Genomic DNA, 16,937 nt, shown 5'->3' on the forward strand with positions numbered 1-16,937 from the left:
AGTTTAATCACTATAAATGAGATTAGTCCTCTTATTTTTATTCTACAAACATTTTGTCAGAAAGTGTCTTTCATTTCGGTTTCTCGATCATTAGGCTACATGGTGCAGATTATTTAATTTAACCCCATAAAAACTGAGCTAGCGAGGCCACTCTTGTCAGCAATAGGCTTGATCAGAGGTCTTCAATGTTTTTCAGGCCAAGGACCCCAAACTGATGGAGAGATTAGGTAGTGACCCCCTACCTACTATATGTGTTCTATATTAAACTCCCAGTGCCATTTATAAATATACATTATTATTATTATCATTTTGCTTTCCATATTAAACTATCTCTTATCCCTTTACTAAATTATGTTGGATTCATATGTGTTTAAAGAAATTTAAATTTGTATAGGAAAATTATAAAAAAATATATATATAAAATAAAAATGTCTAATCAACCAAAGATTATTGCGACATCACTGCAGTGGGGTCGCGGACCCCCTGTTGAAAACTTATGGGCAAGATGATGTATGCTAGTGATGTTCAATACCACCGATTTCCTTTACGATCGAGTAAAATTCATGCTGGTATCGGCGATACCGATCTGATGTCGATATTTTGTGTAAATACACCTTAATGTGTCTGGTAAACCACGAAAAAAATAGCGTATTTCAAATCATCTAGAATATTTCTTTTTATGCCCACTCTTGTGCAAAAGAAGACCAAAGCAGAGCAGGGAAGACAATGTGTGTGGATGTGTGTGGTCACTCTGCTGCTGCTGCTGCTGCTGTCAATAAGACACAGCTGAAGAGTTTTCCTCTCCCACCTCTCAAGCAGACGTGCATATTGAATAAAGAATAACTGTCAAGAGATTCGCTTTGCCGCCAGATCCGGGCTCTTTGCCAGCCGGTGAAATATAACCCTGTCTCTTTTCTTATGTGACATAAATGTCACAAATGATGAAGGATTTGTTTGACTGGACGAGTTTTCGAAATGGTAAACTTTCAGTCAAAAATATTGGGTTTAATATGATACTAATAGTCAGTTATTGTCACATCCAATCAGCGCTCCTCGGATCCTACTTAATGTCTCAAGAGACTGTAGCAAAACACTTCTTTCTCTTTGAGTGTGCATGGTATTCGCAGTATGTGTGTGTGTTGGGGGGAGACATCAGAACGGCGAGGGACGGGGGTGACAGCAGTTGTTAAGGAGTCGCCATGGTTACCGCCGCCCAGGAACAATGTGGAGCTGAGAATGCTCTGCTGTGTTAAAGACTGAACGGAATCCTGAGGTGCACACGTACATGTGTGCATTATTATTATTCACACACAAGCGCATCACCCCGTGGGATCCACTCACCGGGCGAGGAGGGATTCTCATTTGAAGAAGAAATTATCCGTCGTCAGATTCCATGTGTCAGGCAGGGACGCTGTGGGATTAAGCCGTGGAAACGTCTCTGTTGCCCCGTTTTCTAAAGCACTGCTGGGCATCTTAATTTAATGGGCTGTGAACTGCAAGTAAAACACCGAGTAACACCGAGCAAAGCAGGGAGGGGAAGCACCACAAGGGGACACATTCAGATCAAAACGCAACAATTTGTAAACCTGAAAGAGTTTGTCTGAATTTCTCTTTTATCTTAAGTGGAATTTCTGTACCCACACACACGCACAATGCGCGTCTGTTGTTACGTGCTCACTTCTAAAAGTTTTGCGAGTGTGTTGCAAGCGCATGTCCGTGTTGTGTGTCTGTGTGCCTGAACAAATGGGAGGGTAAAAAGGGTGTTTGCCCTACTAACTCTGCCCCCAGCGCGAGCCCCTTTGCCTCCCCCCTTCCCTCTCTCCCCCCTTGTTGTCATGCACAAGCGCTCTCCCTTTGGCACAGAGCAGGCTGGCAGCACAAGAGCCATGTGTTTTAGCTCCACGCTTTGAAGGCCTCAAAAAAAAAAAAAAAAAAAACTTTTCAGAACTGTTTCTGAGTAACCTCGTGCAACAGGGGAAAGAAGGCAAAAGAGGGAAAGAGGAGGGGACAGGGGTGAGAGGGAGTGTTAGGCGTGAGGGAGAGATATGGGGAGCAGGAGGAGCCGCGGACAAACATGAGCTGTCTTCTAGGCGGAGATTTGAGCACATTTGTGTGAAGGATAACTTTCTGCTGGGAGAAAACTGTGGAGATTCCTGCGAGGGACGCGACAATAGGTGAGTGCGGACGGGACGGAGAAGTGGAAATGAGTGTCATTCTCTTGGCTGGCGCAGACGAGGAGGATGGAGTTGCTTTTGTTATAATGCATGACCTCAATCGGGTCTCAGTTTTCAAATAAATTCTTGTTGGTTGTAATAATAGTAAAGAAACATGTTGGAAAAAGCTAAAGGGCAGACGTGAACGAGGCAGTTTTCACGTCATGAGTTCGACATCTTTTCCTTTTTCCTTTCCCAGAGGGTGTTTTTCCATCCCTTCACAGACGCCGTCCGTTTCAGAGATGCAGCGCGAGGAGATGTCAGCCAGGGAGGAGTTCACCTACAGCCACATGTCCACTTTGGAGAGAGGGAGCGGGACGCTGGGACGACGGAGCGACAGGGGGTCTGACAGAAGGTCAGACCGAGGGGACAGGGATAGGCCCGAGCGGGACAGCTACACGGTGGACGTGAGGGCCAGTGACCTGCAGCTGGCCCAGCCGGAGCCTCTAAAGCATCCCTGCTTCAGCTACAGGGCCTGGCTCTACAGTGTCCTCATAGGGGTGAGGAGATTTGCAATGGAGGCACATTACAGGATTTTACCCATGTGCTACATGACACACTCATTTGATGAATTAGTGTGTCATGAAAAAAATCTTGTTTTGTGCTTCCACATTCAAGCAGAGGATTAACATTCTGGGTGGGAGTAAATAAATTATTAATAATAATAGTTGGTCAGAGCTTCATCCTACATGAAAATGACCCAAAACTTTAATCCAAGCTCTACCAGAACTACTGCAGGATAAAAAACAAGATGGAAAGCTACTAAAAAGACACATTTCTGGGAAGTACTCTCAAAATACATCAAAATATTTGATTTACATTTTTGAAAGAATGTCACAAGTGTGTTCACATGTTAAATTAGACAAAGATGGTAACTGTGATGAGTCCAAAGTCATGGAATTTCATTAGAATATAACTTAAAAAGTAGTTTGTTTCATTTCAGAGTAAAATGAGGCGTTTAACATTACATTTCAATACAAAAAAGAAAGAAAGAAATACTGGAGTGTTCTAAAACTAAACTAAAACTAAAAAAAAACTAAACTAAAAAAAGAAAGAAAAAAAAACAAAAGCATGAATAGACGTAGAATTAGACAGACTTTAATGACCCACGAGCAAAACAAAAGCTTGAATAATAAAAATCCTAATAAAAACATGCAAAATAAAAGCATGAATAATAATAAAAAAGCCTGATAAAACACATTTCAAGTGAAAGCGATGGTACAAATGTGGCTCTTAAGATTTCATTTGAAGGTTTAAACAGATTTCCTAAGACCCTCAGGTAGTCTGGTCCAGAGTTTAGGGCCTTGTGGTTGAAACCTTCAGAACAATCGAGCCTGAGGATCTGTGAGTACTTCATCTCTGAGTGAATATATTCTGGGATTCCTCTTTGACTGAGCATCACCAACTCATCCTGAGACTGGTGTGTGCCCGAGGCATACATGTGTGTGGAGGAATCTGTTGTGCAGTCTCACCTGTTCAATGTGTGTGTCAATCCTCAGGGCAGTCTCCTCATCACGTCTGGTTTCTCCCTGTACCTGGGGAACGTGTTTCCTGTTGCCATGGACTACCTGCGCTGCGCCGCCGGCTCTGTGAGTGGCCGCCATGCGCGCACGGTCACCTTCATTCACCAACACCGCCGCTCCCTTAATGAGTTTGCACGCGTTGTTTGTATTAGATTGTCGTGTCAAAACAGCAGCGGCGGCGACACATAAATTAGACGCAGCGTCTGCTAAATAGGAAAATGCAGCAGCTCATTTGTTGATGTTCTTCACAGGGCATCCCTGCAGCGATAGCTAGTTTCGCTATTGCCAAGAACAGACATGTTGCAGTGAGTAAACAATGAGCCCATTAAAGACGGAAGAGATAATTATGCTCTAATGGATGTGGGGAAGATTGATGCTAACGAAAGTTTCGTGGATTTCTTTAAAGGTGTCAGACTTCCAGGTGCTCTACGTGTCAACGTTTGCTGTGACGACCACGTGCCTGGTTTGGTTCGGTTGTAAACTGGTCTTGAACCCCTCTGCTGTTAATGTAAATCCACCTTAGTTCGTAGAAAAGGAAAAGGCTTGTTCAAAATGTAGCGTTATTGTCCCATTCACGTTCCTCCTCCGTTCTTAGATCAACTTTAACCTCATCTTGATGATTGTGCTGGAGGTATTCATGGCCAGCACCGTCATCATGTCGGCCCGCTCTGCAGAGGACTGCTGCTGTCACAGGAAGGTGAGCGTGATTTACTTTGTTTTGCCCCCCTCCTTTTGTGATGCCTCTCTCCCTCCACCCCCTTAGCTTTTTCATTCCTCCGTCATAACCCCTCTGAATCTTTCCATCCATCTTCTAGCCCTGTGACAGGCCCGTGGTTATTAAACCTGCAGTGTTCCCCACTCGTCTCCTCAAGGCATATTCTGTGAGTACAGTTTTTAGGTTTTACTGCATGTGAAGCTCGAGTCTGGTCCTATTACGAAACACTGATGAATGACCCCGACAGGTGATCGAGGTGATAGTGGGAATCTCGGCTGTTTTTGGAGGAATTATCGCGCTGAACATGGACGCTTTGCTGCCTGGCCCTTACTTGTCTGTGACTTTTTTCTGGATCCTCGTTGCTGTGAGAGCTTTTAGTTTTTGCAAAAATGACGCCTCACTCGGTTACTTCCCTGACCACATGAACTTTGCATCTTTTGCAGTGTTTTCCCAGTGCTATTGCCAGTCACGTTGTGTCAGAGTACCCCAACAAATGCCTGGTGAGTACAGGGTAAAGTTCATGTCAATGCAAGGGGATCAACCAGACACATATTGTGGAGCTGGGTTTCAGCTCAGGTGTAATTCAAATACTTACTTACATGGATCAGCCACAACATTAAAACCTTTCATTGACCATCTTGTGACGATTCAGTGTTTTGCTGGAAAACTTAGCGACCTGGCATTCGTGTGGATGTCACTTAGACATGTAGCACCCATCTAGACCAGATCAGATGCCACCAACCCATAGCAAAGACACTCTTTGATGGCAGCAGCCATCCCCAGTCGCCTGCAGGACACAGACACACACACAAAAACTCAAAAAACATGAAAAACAGCACAAGGTGTTTACCTCCATATTCACTAGATCCCAAACGGATCAAGTATTTGAGGGATGATCCACAGAGACCCCTCCCCTCAAAGGCCCCCCCACTAACAACACTGTGTTTCCAGACACCACAGGACACCCCCAGAAGGTCCATGTTCATTCTCTGATGAGTCACAACTGTTTTGGGACATTTCTGGTCATAATATTACATATGAATTCTGCCTACCCAAAGTTTTTCCTTTTTGCTACTTGCAATCCTTTGGGGAACTTAATTAGGATTAGTGTCTTCGAGACGGAAGATAAATTCACAGTTGCACATCTTAGCTCCATTTCCCCTTTCCGCTCCTGTCTTCTTCTCTTGCTCTTTTTAATCTTATTTTTCTTTCTCTTTCTGGTCCGTCTCAGGTGGAGGTGCTGATTGCCATCAGCAGCGTGACGTCTCCCCTGCTCTTTTCAGCCTCTGGCTTCCTCTCTTGCAGTGTGATCAGCTTCATTGAAATTTTCCTTCATGATGTGCCCACCGCCAAGGTGAGTTTAATGAAGTGAGGCTCTGTACCGGTTGTGTGCTATGTGCAGAATATCTAAGAAGCCCTGTCTATCCAACCTTGACCTCTAGCCGAATGAGAAACATATGTTAAAGTGACTCATTGAGACTTTCAGTGGAAACCCGCATCCGTGTGTCTGTGTGTTCCAGCAATCCTACGACATCCTGCTGTTGATTCTGATGGTGTTGCTCCTGGTGCAAGCAGTTCTTACTTCAGCCACCGTGGTGCACTGTGCGACCTACAAGAGTCAGCTCCGCATGGGGGCTCCAGAGTGCGATGACGGCATGCAGACCTCAACACATTACTGTGAGGTACGGCCAGAGGAGAAGTGGATGAAAATGTCTCTGCCTCTTTAGTTTTCTCCTCGTCAGTTCTCTCAGTTTCTAACGAGAGGCTGCAGAGGTGAAACGTCTGTTCTCACCAGCACATGTAAAAGACTTTTGAACAAAGTAATGAGCTAATTATGCAGTGCATGCAAAATGCTGCTTTCCCTCACACACAAGTTATTTAAAGGTTTTTGTTACTTTCCCCTTTTTGTCCCATCAGCACAGAGCATCCAATGGAACGCTGCAGGATTTTGACAAAGACAGAGCCTGGAAGGCCGTTGTGGTCCAAATGGCTCAGTGAACTGTGACATAGTACGCATGGAGGTTTGCTGAGAACCGTGGAAGAGGAGGGATAGAACAATCTCTGTAAGCTGTAAGCACAGCTACAATCCAGTACAATCCAGAGAAAAGCAATATTAGAAGACGAAAATGCAGAAAGAGGAAAGGAGAGACTTCAATCAAGAACAAAATATGAAGATATTTGCATAGATAATGCTTTGAGCACTTTGGTTCCACGTGTGATTTACGTAACTTTGTCATCGTTTCCTGCTAACTACAGCGAAGATGTGTGTTTGACCAGGGCACCGAGGCTATGACGTAGAATCATCATTAGAGGAATGCAGTTTATGATGCCTTCAAACAAAAAGAATGTAATTCTGGATTTAAAGGATGATGCGGTTATAAACAAAAATTGCATCCCGTAAAACAGAAATCTATAAAATAATATCCCTTTTTTAATGTTGCACCCAGTGCTCTGGTGAGTTTACAAAAAAAAAATAGATCCAAATAGTTAATTTGTCTCTACAGACCTGTTTGTGTCCTCTTGCACAATAGTACTTACAAAATAACTCTTTTTTTTACTGCAGATAAACAGGATTAACTAATCTAATGACAACTAACTCAAATTCATGTTGTTGTTTTATAAATAAAATATTGTCTTCTGTATTTAAAGACGTGTCAGTGTTTTCTGATTTCCTCTTTAGCAGTGAGAATGATTATCTGGTTACTGTTCTGGTCTACTTGAAACTTCCTTGTTTCCTTACTTTACTAATTTACTCCCCCTCTCCTGCTGTGCATCACATGTTATTATTATTATTATTATTATTATTATTGACAAGGCCTCATCCTTTATGTCACATACTGTATATATGAATCAAAGATAAACCCATGCACAAACATAGGAACATATCGTGTATATAAAGCTAAAAAAAAATGAAAGAAAAAAAGAGAAACACTGTTATTTAAGATGTTTGGTATTTCCCATCATGCTGTCTCTGTTCTTTGTGCCACCATGACAGAAAGCTGCATTTTAGACTTGAACATCAAGGAGAGAGAGAGAGAGAGAGAGAGAGAGAGAGAGAGACTATATTTGGAAGCAGACGTAGAGAGGAGCGTGTTTCCTAACCGGCGGAAACCGGCTTGAGGAAAGGAATGACTTGTGGCTCGGTCCAGCGGGCGAGCATCGGGGACGCGCCACTTTTTTTTTTTTTTTTTGCGCGCTCACAGACACTGTCTGCAGGCTAAACTTCAGTCACTGTTAAATTAAAAGCCATTTCTGTGGCATTCTGCAGCAAACAATCACATTCTCATATATGAATTCATTAATCTGTCGGTTTCCCTAAAACAATCCCCTCCCTGGAACTCCTTTACGCATGACTGTAAAGGAATCGATCATCCATCATAGTGGACTTTCGAACTTCACTTCCGTGGCTTGATTTCTAGGATGGCACGACGATGCCCGCCACACCCAGGGAGCTTGAATGGCAAGCATCTTCCTATTCGTTGTTTGCATGCCATGTCTGTGCCCAGAACCGGTCTCGCAGATGATGGACGGATTGGACAGACCTATCAATTGGAAAGAAAAGCCTACTAGTGCCTTGTGGTTTGGTTGTAGTCTAAACTAACTGGGGCATTAGAAACAGTGAAGCCGGTATCCTTTTCGCATCACACTCCCCAAGTTGTGTGCGATTATGTCACATTTCAAAGCTCTTTTAGGGCTCATGCGGGAAACCGGATCTGTAGTGTTTATATTGTGATCATCTAATGAGGGTTATGTAATCACAACACGATGAACATGATCTGCTAATCGGTTTTGCTGCACCTGTGCCAAGCAGCAGCTCATCCCTGCGAATCGTGCGTTCAGAGAGAGGTGATGTGATGAACCACAGAATCTTAATGCGTTATCTCATCCCTTGTTTCTAAAGCAAGAGGCAGGGCAGGGAGGGGAGAACACAGAGGAGAGGGTTGGATGGAGGGGAGCTGGGGAGGGGAAGGTGGTGGGGGAAAGGCGGAACAAACCGGTGTGCTCGGATACATGCTGTAGCTGCTTCTCGCCCGCACTGCAGATTAACTCTTACCGTGCCGGGAGATGCAGCGAGAGACACGGTGAGTGTGTGTTTTATTATTCTTTCCCACCACTGCGTGAACATGGCTCCACTTTTGGCACCGGAGGAGGAAATGTGGCTGTAGTCTGCGGACAGGTGGACAGGCTGGTGCAGGTATTGAGCATCCCAGAGAACCTTCTCTCACACACCGATCATCACACACACACACACACACACACTTACTCTCTCTCTCACACACACACATTGAATCGCTTGACTTGGTGTTTAGAAGCTCGTCTCGGTGCTCGCTATCGGGAGCTGTCCGATCCTCAGGTGCTGAAACGGCGTGTCATCCTTCAGGCAGCTGGAATTCACTGCAATGCAATGTCTCTGATGGAAGTGCTGTCATCCGGGTCGCGATTCTCCCACTGTCCTGGACTCACAGACCTGTTAGGAGACATCCGAACCAAACACGAGCTAACTAGGACATAGTGGTCTCTCATCCTAATATAATGTTCCTGTGGTGTCCCCTTCAGGGACTTGCTAACAGTCAAAAGTGGCAAAATCTTGAGGATACTTGAGGGTGTTGTACTGCATTTCCTCAAATCCATCACCAGACTGTTATAGATCAGTTATAGATTATTGTTGTGATGATCACATTTCTCCCGTCTCTGACAGCAAGTGGTATATCCACCCTAAAAGTTCTTCCATCCTCGGCCATTATCTAATTAATAATGAATGAACAAAGCTCCTCTTCTCCGGCTTTTGTTTAGCTTCTGTCTGTGTCTTTGTAGCCGACTGAAGTGCTCATAGCTGAGTGGGACGCTGTAGTAGCCGAGGAATGTGGGATTCCCTCTCTAAACACTGATAGCTTGGTCCAACTGTGGGGCATAATCTGTCGGACTGGACCGGTGCCAGTGGCTCGCAGACAGCTTCTGAGCCGAGGTCCAAAAACCAGGGGCTGTCCCTTTAAGTTTAAATGATGTAAATCTTGCTTCTCCTCTGATCTTTCTCAATCTTTGAGGATATATTTAAAGTTACAAGAGTGTAGTGTGTATGCTATTTCTTTTTTTTCTTTTTTTTCTTTTTTTTCAGGCATACCACAGGGAACACATTGTTCTCTTTTTCTGGGATGTTTGCATAAACATATGCAGCCTTGAATATTGGGCTACCTGATAATAAATCAAAGGAATTTTCTCATTATGATTGTCCTCATCAGGTCTGTGAGAGAATAAAAAGCAGAGAAGAGGAGGCTAATTGACCCCTTTATTATTAAAAACCACAGTCTCCAGATTCCCATCATAGAGATATAATCAACAGACTCTGCAGCCCTGGAACTGGGAGATTGGCTTCTAAGGATCTTACAGATTAGCTGCGTTTTTGTATAATGCCAGGAAAGTGAAACGAAGTAAGTAATACAAAAAGAAGAAGAAGGAGAACAAGGGGAACCAAAGGAGGAGAACCCTTGTTTAGAACCGTGGCTGTATTCTCTATCTATCCTCATGGAATATCACGTCTCAAGGACGTCCGCGTAACCTTCAGTTGAGATGAGCATGCAGGTGCTGATCCGCACATACACACTCAGACTATATATGTGTATGCTGTTGCTGAAAAGTGTCACCTCATGTGAACATGCTCCACAGAGATAATGACCAGCAGCAGTCCAGAGAGGAGTAAGAGATGAACCCTGAAACAGAACAGTATCCAAACACTGTTCAAAAAAAAAAGAAAAAAAAACTGTTGCTAAATCACAGAGGAAATTCCGTTTTTAATTAGATTTAAGTTAGCATAGTCCCCAGAGTTAGAACATGCCCTTTAGTGTCCTTGCTAAATCAAAGGCAAAAATCTCCCTAAGCCACCTTCACACACTTCACTGGTCAAAGCGGGAAGCTTAGAAACCGCCACATGACTGCATTATTGAGGGAGATGGATGGGAACAGAGTGCTTTCCTGAGGAACTGCGTGAGACAACACTTCCGCAGCGATTTTGAAACACCCTAATTATTTATTGCACATTTCCAGAAATAACATCTTGCAAATTACTGTACCATGACAGAAATGCCCACACTTTACCAATTTGTCTTTCAGGAAAGGATTGGTCAGAGTTTCTCCTGACCGAAGCTCATGTAACGCCTCTCTTCAGCCAACGGTCTCTGTCCCTGAGGATTGCAAGGACAACTCCTAAATTCAGCTCATTCCTCATCCTGACACAGAGAGTGTGGACTGAGGCCACTGGGACGGGCGAACACAGTGGGGCACGCAGAGGAGGCCGAGTGAGCCTTTGTGCTTTTAAACATTATGTCTGTTCTTCGACTACAGCAGAAGTGCACCCAACTGTAGAAGAGAGCGAACCTTTGGAGATCACAGACCGCACGGTATGAGCCGCTACTGTCCCACACATGTTGACAGGGGCTGAAGCTGGCCACACATTCCTGTGTGTGTTTTGCCTGCGCGCAGCATCACCTCGTTTTGACGGGTACCTAAGTGGAGCAGGGAGCGGCTGATCTCCCTTGTGGGACGGAGGCGGTGGGGTTGTAGTGTGAGTTCTTCACCTTCCGGATGCAGAACATCCTCGATCAGAATCTAGACATGGCCACAGCTCTACTCGCGGGCGAGAAGCTGAAGGAGCTCATCCTGCCGGGCTCCTCTCAGGACGAGAAGGGCGGGGCGCTAGCCGGCCTCATGGTGCAGCTCAAACTGGAGCTGCCCTTTGATCGTGTCGTTACTATAGGGACGGTCATCATCCCCATCCTGCTGGTCACCCTCGTCTTCACAAGGAACTTTGCAGGTGAGACGCTCAGCCACTAGAGGGGGTTCATCGCCACAGCCGCAAGAACACGGCAGCTGCTTGACCCTCATGTCACTTTTGTTCAAGGTGCTTTGGGAACATACACAAATACAAAAACAACACAAGGTTCAATTGCCGCATACGTAGCTGTTTTGTACATCACTGCAGGAGATGTGGAAAATGAGGCAGAGATGAAAGAGGAGCAAGGAAATAAGAGGAGTGGAAACATCTAGAAGTGCCAGAGAGCACAGAAAACAAAATGGGAAATGTGAGGGAGTGAATGGATTGCAGCTCAGGATACAAGGAACATGTTTGGCTAAAAGGCAGAGAGTGGAAGTGATGGATGGGGGGGGGGCTGTTAGTTGACTGCTGAGTCAGGATCTCTGCCGCATCTAACCAGCTGGGACTAAGCATTTAACTTTAGCAGCAAAACAGCGTGGGTGTCCAGACAAGGTTAGCATTCTTTGTGTGCCTCGACACGGGGACAGTCTCGCCCTCCGCAATCACCCAAACAGCAGTTTAATGATGTTGTTAATATCAGATGTATTAAGATTTACTGAAGCCCTGAACCACTTACACACGCACAGAATGGACACAAAAGTGACGGAGAACACATTTGACAGGAAGAGGTTGTCCTCGCCGCTTTTATCCGACTCTGCCGGAGGATTCTCTCATTTCAAAAAGCGTTTATTAAGCGAGTATTGTGACACACACTGAGCTTTGTGCTGAAAAGATTAATGAGTCTAAGAGATGCTGAGAGATAAAGTTGTTATTGATGTGAAACAGGCAGAGATCTGATAGAAACATTTCCTGGAAGATGTAAATGTATCACTGGAGGTTTAATGTGATGGAAAATAATTTCAAAGAAAAGCATTAAAGTCGTCGTTGGAAATGTCAATATCTGCAGCTTTTTGGTTCATTTTTTTAACTCTGTGTAGTTGTGTGCATGTGTGTTTTCAGGTATTTCATGTTTGCTGTCCTTCTTTCACTTTCTGTTTTTCTCACCTCTCATTTCTTGTCCAGATCTTGCACAAAAAAACCTGAATAAACTGATCCAGGATGCAGCACCTGCAGCAGTCTAATGACTTATACACTTAAATAATGCCATGAAGACTAATTATTTCTATCTGTGCTTTCTCCAGAGGAGTCCATATACTGTTACACACCACACAACTTCACTCGAGACCAGGCACTGTACGCGCGGGGCTACTGCTGGACAGAGCTTCGTGATGCTTTACCCGGAGTGGAGCCTCACCTTTGGCCTTCCCTCTTTGAGCACAAGTTCCTGCCCTACGCCCTGCTGGCCTTCGCTGGAATCATGTACATTCCCGCTCTGGGGTGGGAGTTCCTCGCATCCACGCGGCTCACTTCAGAGCTCAACTTCCTGCTTCAAGAGATTGACAACTGCTATCATCGAGCAGCCGAGGGCCGAGCCCCGAAGATCGAGAAGCAGATCCAGTCCAAAGGGCCTGGCATAACTGAACGGGAGCGGAGGGAGATCATAGAGAATGCAGAGAAGGAGAAGAGCCCCGAGCAGAACCTGTTTGAAAAGTATTTGGAGAGACGAGGTCAAAGTAACTTTTTAGCTAAGATCTACCTGGCGCGTCACCTAGCTATCATCTGCCTCAGCTCCATCCCCATTTCCTACCTGAGCGCCTACTACGCTCGCCAAAGGCAGAACGAGTTCACCTGTGCGCTAGGTGAGCCCCCTGACATTAGCAGCTACCCAGAGCTGAAGCTCAAAGTCAACTGCAAGCTTCCCGCTGTGCAGCTGCAGCGCATCATGGCAGCTGTGGATTTATCTCTGCTCTGCACCATGAACTTCATCATCCTGCTGAATTTGCTTCATTTGTTTGTGGTGCGGAAGTCCAACTTTGTATTTGACAAACTGCACAAAGTGGGCATTAAAACGCGGCGACGCTGGCAGAAGTCTCAGTTCTGTGATATTAACATCCTGGCCATGTTCTGCAACGAGAACAGGGATCACATCAAGTCGCTCAACCGGCTGGACTTCATCACTAACGAGAGCGACCTCATGTATGACAATGTGGTCAGGCAGCTGCTGGCTGCGCTTGCACAGTCCAACCACGACGCTACACCCACTGTGAGAGATTCTGGGATACAGACAATTGATCCCAATATGGATCCTTCTGATCTCAGGGTCGGAGACATGGGTGGGGAGCCACTGGTCATCAAACGGCCGCGCAAGAAAATTAAATGGATCCCAAGCTCGAACCCCCTTCCTCAGCCGTTCAAGGTAAGGCACTTACACAAACAATCTGAACTGACTTGAAAGAAAATAATACTCAGTATAACAGCTTATTCGTGCTTTGTGGAGCGCAGATCTTTGCAGCAGAGTAATATTAACTCCTGATAAAAGCCTCTCAGGTTGGAGAGGCAGAGGAAGTGGTTCTCATTTAGGACTTCCCAAATATGTAGAACACTAATGCAGCTTTAACCTCGGCCTCTGGCTGCTCCAGCTGCTTTGATGTGATGACCTGTTTTCGTTGTTTGCCCATTGTAAAGGAACCTCTTACCATGACCCGCTTGGAGAATAACGCCAAGCCTGAAAAGCCCAAACCACTCAGAAGAAAAACTGTGGCAGACAACTTCATTGCACCACTTCTGGATAATAAGGGCACACAACATCCTTCAACAAAAGGTAGGTAGAATCTGTGATATACGAAGACACAAAATGTACAAGTTCTCCACTACATATTTTGTATAATTGATATATTGACAGTGTATGAATTGTAGGTATTATCAAAACTGGAAAAGAAAATCACTCTACTCTCAGCTCTACAAAGCTTTTATTTACTATTATACTATACAGTATATACTACTTATAATATACCTGACTTTTCACTGACAAAGATCTTAATCGTTGCAAAAAAAGACATTTATTGGTAGACAGGATAGAAACGGATGGAGGGACAAGAAGGGACAGACAGGGATGGGATAACAAGTCCCCCTGGTCCCCTGGTTCCTGCAATGAAAGGTGGAAGAGGAAGAAAACAAAAAAGTGATGTGGAGGGTTTGAGGCAGTTTTAAGTTCGTTACGGATAGAGGGTCCGCCATGCTGCTGCAATATTGTACTTTTTTTTTTTTTTTTTAATTGCAGACTTAACTGTGATAGAAAAGAAGCACGCGCGGAACTTCTCTCTGGATGTCCACCCGTACATGCTGACGATCCGTAAGCCCAAGGTGGAGGCGGCCATCGCAGAACCCCTACCGTCAGAGCACAACATGGACGCAGTGTTCATCGAAGGCACACACACTATTGTTCATGTGTCTGGTGCAATTACAGGTAGGCCTCATTTACACACACATGTTTAGTTACAATATATTGTTATATTAAGTTCCACTTGATTAACGTACAAATCACATGACCAGTGTAAGATGAGATATAGACGAGAACATGTAGCATTTCAACCTTTACAGAAAGTGCTGACTTTAACCTATATAGCAGTTTTTAAATTGTGTAAAACTAGACTTATTATAAATAATTTACGCCTCACTTTATCATCAACCCTCAGAAAATGCTGTGTCAGTGGTTGCTAAGGAAGAGGGAAAAGTTGTGGGAGTGACACTATATTCAGTCTATACATATATAAATATATATACAGTCTCTTTTAGATATTATTACTTGTTGTTACACCTGGTAGTTTTGTAAATAGTTGTACAAAAATACATGATGCATTTCCTGCATTTTAGCGGAAATAGTTAGAAATAGCTTTGTTGTTTGCTAAATTTGTACATAAGATTTTGAAATTTACACTTTAGATTTGCATTCTAAGTTATAAAAATGGTTCGTTAAACATGTTTGTGGTTTTCACAGTGAAAAATCAAACTTTTTCCTACTCGGATTTTATGGTTTTTAGTCTGGTTTTAGGTCCAGTGTGTTAATACAGTTTGTGAAAATGAAAAAATAACTGTAAAATGACACATGTGAGGTTGTGCTTAAAAGAATGACACCAAACAAGGAAATGTAAACTGTTTTTAAGACGAAATATAAAGGTAAAACCAAAAGCAGTCAAAAACAGCTAATTATACTGTGGACTCCAGATGTTTATGCTTCTTTCTCTCTTATTCCATGCTTTTCAGAAACTAAAGTCTGCTCTCCAGAATCAACCAGCACTGCCTTTTCTAAAATGACCCTGCCCACAACTACATATGTAAATGGGGTGAGCCCCAACGCTCCCTCCAGTGAGGACGCCCTCAGTCCCAAGTCCTCCCCTCCGCAACCAGAGCCTCTCGGCCCGACGGAAAATCCCGAATCTCAGCCGCCACCCCTGACCATAGCCCCCACACACCAGCTGCTGAGTATACATCACACTCTATTTGAGGAAGAAGAGGACGAAGAAAACAGAAGGAGGCGGCTGGCAGAGCGACCCGGGGAGCTCATCGCTGCAGGAGAATGTTGAAGAATATGACTGAGTTTCCTTTCCCCCCTGACACTGCGCTCACATGAACACCACGTATATCACCTCCTTCCAACGGCCACCTCTACTCTTTGAACGAACTCACACGCTGCTGTGATGGGTGGATTAAGCAAAGCTGAACATTCAGAGGGGATAAAAGCACAGGGATGTGTGTATTCGCTCGCTTTGTCCAGTGTATTACTGCAGGAAAAGATGTCACATTCACGCCTCAGGACGACCGTGTTCAGCTAATCACCAACCAATGAAACCAGCAGTGATAATTAATTAAACAGGGTGCTACAGTGCAGGGTCGAAACAGCTACACTGAAAATGCATAATGGCAGAATGAACAGCAGTGAGAGATGATCGAGCTTTCTAACAATAATTAAAAAAAAAAAAAAAAAAAAAAAAAAAAGCAGACTCCTTAACGATGCATTTCTGCATTAAAGCTTCGAGCAAAATGTATTTTAAACACACGATTACGCTTTGTCCCTTTATCCCAATTAGCCAAGTAGAAAGGTAGCTCATGCAATACAGTTGTTGAGATCTGCACAATTAATATGCAAAAGATCACAATATAGTTGTGGCAATAATGTATGCGCTTACGGCTACTTCCACAGAACGCTATACATGTAGAGACACTGTGTATGACTCAGTGTTTGTGGCGTGTTTAGAAATAGGACACACGTTTCACGGCTTATAATGTCGCCATTTCACCATTGCTTAGGAACATATATCGGATCTTGACTTGACACTATTTGCACGTCATTAACAGTAGGTAAATTGGCATATTTTATAAAGGGACTGGAGACTTTACACCCGAAACTGTGGATTTTGTGAGACAAAAAGGAACTGCAGTACTGCTAAGAGGAAACGCTCAGATGTGTCTCATAGATAGCTGTTATAAAAAAAAAAAATGAAGTCATATTGGTGTGTTCTTATTGAATACATCAACCTCAAGCTGCTCTTGGGATGGGGGGAGCTGGACTCACTGGTTAAGTGTATGACATGGCTTATTTGGCTGGCTTCTTGTGGGACTGTTGTAATGTGAAGTGAATGAACTGATGGGTAGCTAAACCTTTTAATCAAACTTCACACAATCTAAATTTCTTTCTGTATAGACAAATAAAAAACAAAGGAAAATAACACAAAGGAATGAGTATTTAGAATAGCTGAAACATTTTTTTTTTTTTAGTAAACATTTAAGCGTATGGGATAAACGTGAGCCCTTTTCACAGGGAAGGGGTCAGTGGACAA

General features: G+C 44.0%; 2 protein-coding genes across 4 annotated transcripts; both read left to right on the forward strand.

Moving 5' to 3' along the window:
- Positions 1 to 1,992: 1,992 nt before the first annotated feature.
- Positions 1,993 to 6,927, forward strand: mlc1 (modulator of VRAC current 1). Of its 2 annotated transcripts, none has more exons than XM_047595322.1 (12): positions 1,993 to 2,174; positions 2,438 to 2,713; positions 3,713 to 3,802; positions 3,988 to 4,041; positions 4,143 to 4,244; positions 4,332 to 4,433; positions 4,552 to 4,617; positions 4,699 to 4,815; positions 4,895 to 4,951; positions 5,683 to 5,805; positions 5,972 to 6,133; positions 6,369 to 6,927. In XM_047595322.1, the coding sequence occupies exons 2-12, from the start codon at positions 2,456 to 2,458 to the stop codon at positions 6,447 to 6,449; spliced, it is 1,212 nt and encodes a 403-aa protein (XP_047451278.1). In that variant the 5' UTR covers positions 1,993 to 2,174; positions 2,438 to 2,455; the 3' UTR covers positions 6,450 to 6,927. The 2 variants fall into 2 exon arrangements, with proteins under 2 accessions (XP_047451278.1, XP_047451277.1); XM_047595321.1 differs by having other exon boundaries at positions 1,996 to 2,174; positions 2,413 to 2,713.
- Positions 6,928 to 8,426: 1,499 nt separating this feature from the next.
- Positions 8,427 to 16,095, forward strand: panx2 (pannexin 2). 2 transcript variants are annotated; one of them, XM_047595716.1, is made up of 6 exons: positions 8,427 to 8,533; positions 10,560 to 11,259; positions 12,402 to 13,516; positions 13,786 to 13,921; positions 14,381 to 14,566; positions 15,364 to 16,095. In XM_047595716.1, exons 2-6 carry the CDS (start codon positions 11,031 to 11,033, stop codon positions 15,681 to 15,683), a joined length of 1,986 nt encoding a protein of 661 aa, XP_047451672.1. In that variant the 5' UTR covers positions 8,427 to 8,533; positions 10,560 to 11,030; the 3' UTR covers positions 15,684 to 16,095. The 2 variants fall into 2 exon arrangements, with proteins under 2 accessions (XP_047451672.1, XP_047451671.1); XM_047595715.1 differs by having other exon boundaries at positions 8,468 to 8,646.
- Positions 16,096 to 16,937: the final 842 nt, after the last annotated feature.

This window comes from Mugil cephalus, chromosome 10 (genome assembly GCF_022458985.1).
Source record: "Mugil cephalus isolate CIBA_MC_2020 chromosome 10, CIBA_Mcephalus_1.1, whole genome shotgun sequence".
In the NCBI taxonomy this organism is placed as follows: domain Eukaryota; kingdom Metazoa; phylum Chordata; class Actinopteri; order Mugiliformes; family Mugilidae; genus Mugil; species Mugil cephalus.

Excerpts from the sequence above, each read along its gene's own strand:
- mlc1 (XM_047595322.1), top strand. The coding sequence starts at position 2,456 with ATGCAGCGCGAGGAGATGTCAGCCAGGGAGGAGTTCACCTACAGCCAC. Across the intron at positions 2,714-3,712 it reads TCTACAGTGTCCTCATAGGG|GGCAGTCTCCTCATCACGTC; the intron begins GTGAGGAGATTT and ends GTCAATCCTCAG. Across the intron at positions 3,803-3,987 it reads TGCGCTGCGCCGCCGGCTCT|GGCATCCCTGCAGCGATAGC; the intron begins GTGAGTGGCCGC and ends TGTTCTTCACAG.
- panx2 (XM_047595716.1), top strand. The coding sequence starts at position 11,031 with ATGCAGAACATCCTCGATCAGAATCTAGACATGGCCACAGCTCTACTC. Across the intron at positions 13,922-14,380 it reads ACAACATCCTTCAACAAAAG|ACTTAACTGTGATAGAAAAG; the intron begins GTAGGTAGAATC and ends TTTTAATTGCAG. Across the intron at positions 14,567-15,363 it reads TGTGTCTGGTGCAATTACAG|AAACTAAAGTCTGCTCTCCA; the intron begins GTAGGCCTCATT and ends CATGCTTTTCAG.